At 35.6% G+C, this 6,000-nt stretch overlaps 1 protein-coding gene across 2 annotated transcripts in view; it reads left to right on the top strand.

Annotated features, from left to right (window-relative positions):
* The first annotated feature begins 3,724 nt into the window (after nt 1–3,724).
* The window catches only part of SCaMC (Short Calcium-binding Mitochondrial Carrier), a 120,575-nt gene continuing 118,299 nt past the window's right edge, over nt 3,725–6,000 (top strand). Inside the window, exons 1-3 of one of the 2 annotated variants that reach the window (XM_071590928.1) lie at nt 3,725–4,045; nt 4,243–4,369; nt 4,478–4,565. In XM_071590928.1, the coding sequence (XP_071447029.1) occupies nt 3,854–4,045; nt 4,243–4,369; nt 4,478–4,565 (407 nt within the window). In that variant the 5' untranslated portion in view covers nt 3,725–3,853. Of the gene's footprint in view, nt 4,046–4,242; nt 4,370–4,477; nt 4,566–5,146; nt 5,235–6,000 lie in introns of those variants that run through there. The other variant, XM_071590930.1, reaches the window with a different exon arrangement.

The raw sequence follows: 6,000 nt of genomic DNA, 5'->3' as shown, positions 1-6,000 counted from the left end.
ACATAGTTCCAACCCACAGTCTCCACGGATTGGATATGCTGGAATGCATAGCGAATAGAGCTCGAGAAAAGCTAGAGCTCGTGTTTGCAATGCCCTGCTCGTATTGCGGTATCTCAAGCAAACACCGAATAAGTTTTAATGCGGTAGACATAAATTTGTGGAAACGAGGCATGGTCACAAAGTTTAAGGAATTCGGCGGGTTCTTAAAACCGTGAGACCAAGTAACTATTTCGTTTCGAAACACTAATTTAAAGCTTCCCGTCTTTTACATTATCATATTTTCACACGAAAAAATCAAATTTGCACCCTTTGGTGTTTTCATTTTGCTCATTTGTCCCTGTCTGTGCGACTTAAAAGGCGGTTCACTGCTCGAACCCATGACATTTCCCATCTGAATCTAGCTCGTCCTTGTTCAACGCATAGTGGCCAAAAAGAGGCCAATGAAGGATTCCGGTATTCTTTTTTTTAAGCCGTTATATCACAGAGCGGTGGGAATCATCAGATGGATCGCCACCGATAGATTCGACTTTTGAGATGCAGGCTGACTAGGAATGTGGGTGGATAGAATGAGCTCAGAGAGGAAGATTCTCCCCTGTCGAAGCCTAAATATCGTATGGCTCTGACGATTATTGTTAAATATTGATTCCAAACGACTGAGTTACCCGCACAATTACGATCGCAAATAGCAAAACTTCCCTCCCGAACACACATCATCTCCCGGGATGAAATTACGAAGTTTAGCGTTGTGTTCACTGGAAGATAAGTGATTCTTCCTAGAAATATTCAAGGAGCTTTGGAGAGTGAGATGAATATTTATGCGTCACATCGAATCCCAGATTCGATCTTTTTAGCCACGTGTAAGATCGCGGATATAAGAAACTGCTATGGCAGCATGAAGTCATCACACGATAGAGGCCAACGTCTGGCATTGGTACCGTTAACCTCCAAAGTGCCTACGTCACCACAGTGAGATACGTCGTCGTTCTTGGAATCTTCAGGTTCGTCACAAAGAAATTAAGGAGGGGAGTCGTGAGACACACGAAGTATACTTAGTGAGGAGGGCATAGTAAATTAAAAGCAAATGGATCGGGCTATGATAATAGGAGCTCGCTACGGCTTCTCAGAAGTGGAATAGCGATATATGTATATGTTGTACAACTATCGAATTACATTAACAATGATAGATCAATCCAAAAATTCAACAATTATATCGACCAGGAGTGGGCACGGAAGAGGCTGGATTATATCGACTGCTAATTCGCTGTTTCTTACACCTGCAACCTAGATATGAATGATTTTCGTGTTTATTTTTCAAGTAGTGGCTGAGTTTTTAGTTTATTCTTTGATCAGTTAATACGAATTCACGAAGTTTTCGAGTGTTTTTAGATTTTATAGCTTTCAAAATTTTTTAGTATCCTCTTAGGATTACACTAATGGCTGTTCAATTATGTCTTTGTTTATTTCAGTGCTATGTTATCTGCGTGCATCCATATAATATGCAATGTTGAAGATAACAGTAAGAGCATTCACTTGGAGCATATTCTGACCAAGGCTTTTTTTAACTCCAGGAATCCCGTTTCCCGAGTAGATATCAAGGGTGTTCGAACGTTTTGCTATCATCTGAGGTCAAGATATGTTGACTTATGACCTCGTGCAGTACACCTCTGGGCTGAGCTATTTCGCTGAGCAACACTATTTCGCTAAACAGCGCTATTTTACCACATTTTAAGGCGAAAGAATAATACCTGTATTATGCATGGCGTGCTCGCCCAGTATTAGCCTCGTAAAAAATTTAAATTTTTATATTGACTCCGTAATTTTACTACCGGAAAACGACTGATACATGTTTTAGCCCAAATATACTCAAGGTTTTTCTCACGGAAAAGGATTTTAGCAGTTGGTAACGTTGATAGATGAAATAAGACCAGTAAAAATTCAACCAAATAAAAAGTGTACGTTATATGTAGTGATATTTTTTCGTGAAAAACGAATTATTTTAGTTTAAGTGGATGTCATTTTGAAATTATTTTCAAAAAGTATTATTCATTTTAAATTTCAATGCCTTTAGAGACTGCATCTATGTAGCTTTTGAATTTCATCAAAATTGTACTCGTAATTTCAAACTCATAGTACAGCAAATCAATTCTTTACCAAAGTCACATACATTTTATGTACACATACTTTGTAGAATAATAGTTCTCACTAAACTCAAGATTACAATACATCACCATGCCAACTCAAAACATTAAAAGTAGTTCTTCTCAAATTTTACAAAGAATTGTTATGATTTCACATGGAAAGACTCCAGGAATTATGACTACCCTTCTCTTAATACCTGTACAATAATAAAGTGTTTAATAAATTTTCATCCAATGCTATATACCTATCATTCCGGTGCTCTCCGTACTGTTCATAAGTTGAAATTGGAGAACCACTCAAAATTACTCACAATCAGAAGTCTCTCTTGGACCCAAAGTTGTGGAAAATCGGAGCATGTTAATAAACATCTATATCCTGTGCCCCAAAACACCCACTACAAAACCTTTTAATGTATATCTTTGGTGAACGAAATGAAAGGTTTTTGGCACAGTACCTAACGCAAACATTTCCCAGCCCTTGTGTTTTTCGCAGGAAATTAACTTTCAAAGAACTAGTGAAAATATTGAAACAAAATCGCTGTCTATAATCCCTAATGAATTATGTCTATCATGAAATAATGTAATTCAAATTCACAGTAAAGCGATGACTTAATTAATAAGCAATGCGAAAAGAATTTTAGTGTGAATTTTTGCTACGCGAGCTAGGAATCAGATAAATTTAAGAAAAATCAACCAGGACTACGGTAAACCACGAGAGAGTAGTGCTACTCATCGGGTGTCAAGTAAAACCTAATTACCTATAAGGTGTTCTCACAATCTTTTTGATCATTTATCCATATCACAACAAAGCTCAATCGACGCGAAAGGATTTTTTGAGGCGTTCACTTGTAAACAGGGTATTTCCGAAATTGGGAAATACTATATATTATATGTCTGAGGTAGAAAGGAAACTGTGATTTAAAAGCTTCAGATAATATTCTCATTATTTGAACACTTTTAAAAAGTCTTAATAATCCCGTAGTGAGTTTAGGTTGGCATTCGTCTTCACGCCGTGTATCTCCAACTTCCGCACACCTCTTATTATTCTTTAATAAATATGCTCGACATACCTTCACTGAACTAGTGATACTAATAGCCGAATGTCTAAAATGGCACATCTATATTTTAAGTTCTATCATTATGCTCTACCTACCTCATTATGAATAAATATCCTTGTAAAAACAATATCATATGGTTTCCGAAAATATCTCCATTTTATTTGATAAAAAATCAGAACATATTTTATTTTTTATAAGTTTCAAGCACATGAAAATAACCTCTTTAGGATACTTGAATCGGGAAATATTTGTATGATTAAAATAGAATTTGGCATGTAGGAAGTATTTAGTTATTTATTCATATAACATATCTGATTACTAATTACACTCAGACTTTTCAGGGAAATAATACTTATCTCTTCCCTAAATATGTTTCCTTGACGCTGCTGTACACTAAATTATGCTTATCAGGGTACCTTTTCGATTTAAATAATGGCATGCTCTTGTTCATTGGGACCGAGAATTCAAATAATTTTCCTTAACTCAACTTTTCTATAGTTACGTGTGCTGCCGGTAGAGGCGCAAGGATCAGTCGCAGTGCGGAACCGCTGTCGAAAGTTTACTTATATTAGGTAGATCAATGATAGAGCAGACGGTTAGTAATAATGTTTAAATAATACTGAGATATGATCATATTTGCCTAAATTGAGTGTCATAATGGTGAATAACGGGAATCACCACGGGCAATTCGGCCACCCGCCGCATTATCTGCATGAACTACCCCTGGAAGAAGAAGAAAGACTTGGAAAATTGTTTAAGACATTAGACATAGACGGTAATGGAAGAATTGATATTCATGACTTATCAGAAGCACTAAAGGAATTCGGCGTTCACCATGGCTATGCACAGGTAATTCTGCTCTATAATGTAAATTATGTTTCAATATGTCAATCTGTCGGCGACCTCAGGCCCAGACTGGTTACCTGTCGTAGGTCACTTTGTGGAATTATATTAACAATTTAAACATAATTTGTAGAAGCGCTGAATTTGATCGCGTGTAATGGGTTATTTTTTATCCTTATTTTGTGATAATGTTGTTCTAACAGAAATTCATCGAGCGGTCTGACCAAAATAAAAGTGGGGATGTCAGTCTTGCAGAATTCATACATTACGTTAGAGAACACGAAAAAAACTTGAGATTGGTCTTCTCCCACCTGGATAAGAATAAAGATGGTAAGTTAATTCCGCCAATTTAGCACCGCGTACTTTTCTTTCATTTGGACATTGACAGTTACCAGTCCCATTCTTTGCAAATGAACAAATTAATATTCCTCCCTGTAGGTAAGATTGACTTAGAAGAATTAATTAGGGCATTCAAAGATCTGGGTGTTGAAATCGACAGGAAAGAAGCCATGAACTTATTACAGAGGTAAGAATGTAAAATTAATTTTTTATTATATGCTTATATTGGCAATAAATTTGTAATGAGAGAGCCTTTTACTTGAGAAAGTAATTTGTTTTTTTAGCCACAGGAATGATAGCAACGTTTCTTATGAGCCGCATTGTGGGCGGGCAAATCGATTTCATTGTACTAATTTTACTTTCTACAAGATGATTTAATGGGAATTCTTTTACCCCAGTAGCCTTGGTGCATTATGCTGTTATATTTTGCCTCTTTATCCTCCTCTTTTTAAAAATACCATGTAGAAGGATATTCTTTCTAATGGAAAAAGACAGTTTTATGCTAATATATGAAGCATACTGTAATTTTCATTGGCTATGGTTTTTTAAAGTCCCCATGTCCTTATTTATGTATTCATTTTTTAAATATTTTTATTTATTATCTATTTTCTTTTTGTATGCATGGTTAATACTGCATGAATAGCATTATCTCCCCTGCCTGACATTAAAATATGCTTTTCTTTTCATCTAGCTCCTTTATTTTAACTTTTTATTTTTCCGCATTTGTTCTCATTTTCGATGCTGCATACTCAGAAATATCTCTTTCCCAGGCATGGGACCTCTTGCTTCTCTATTGAAAGTCTCTGAAAATCTGGTGATGGGAAATTTTTGAAGTGATGGTTTAGACTACTCTTAGGTGAGCATGTGTTTTTTCAAGTAATAGCCTAGAGAATTCTTAAGCTTCTCCTAGATTAGAATGTATTCAAGCTGATTATTCAATTCAGATGGCAGTGGATATAATGATGTAAAATGGAAAAATAATGCAGCCATACGAAACGCCATAGCATACATGTTTTACTAGGAAATGAAAAAATCATGTCATTCTTGGTCTGCTTTTGAATTGTCACTAATAATGCTTTGTATTAAGTTTTGGATGCTGCTAGGCTCAATGCGACCTGTGCTTGTGGCCCTGAGTGACTATTAGGCTATTTGTGTAAGAAAAAAGTTATAAAATACTCAATACATGTATTAATTTACTATTGTGCTATTGCTAGTTATCCCATGCCAATAAAGTGTTTAAGGTATTAGTGAAAAGCAATGGGGACTGCTTATTTAGAATCCAATGTGCTAAATTATGCTGTTAATTTCCCAATCCAGGATTTTCATACTAACCATGAACAAGTAAGTAGGTAATGCAATCTTTTTTCACTTTATATTTTACTGTCGTAATAACTAGAATTAACCATATGTAGATTCTTTGCTTTGTTTGGCTCGTTCAGTGGCATAATAATTCAAAATTCTAAAACAAATTCAGCATGGTGTTTTAGGGTACTTGAATAATGTCTGCCCAATGATCATGTGAGCATATCATAATGCATTTATGTTGGACTCCCACAACATTTTGGCACTGCGTTAAAAATAAAACTCACTGTATTGTGATCAGAGTAAGATTTGTTCGGTGG

This window comes from Hetaerina americana, unplaced genomic scaffold, assembly GCF_022747635.1.
Source record: "Hetaerina americana unplaced genomic scaffold, ioHetAmer1.1.p SCAF_4, whole genome shotgun sequence".
NCBI classification, from domain to species: Eukaryota; Metazoa; Arthropoda; class Insecta; order Odonata; family Calopterygidae; genus Hetaerina; species Hetaerina americana.
Note: the sequence above shows the minus strand (reverse complement) of the source record. Positions and strands in the feature narration are given on the sequence as shown.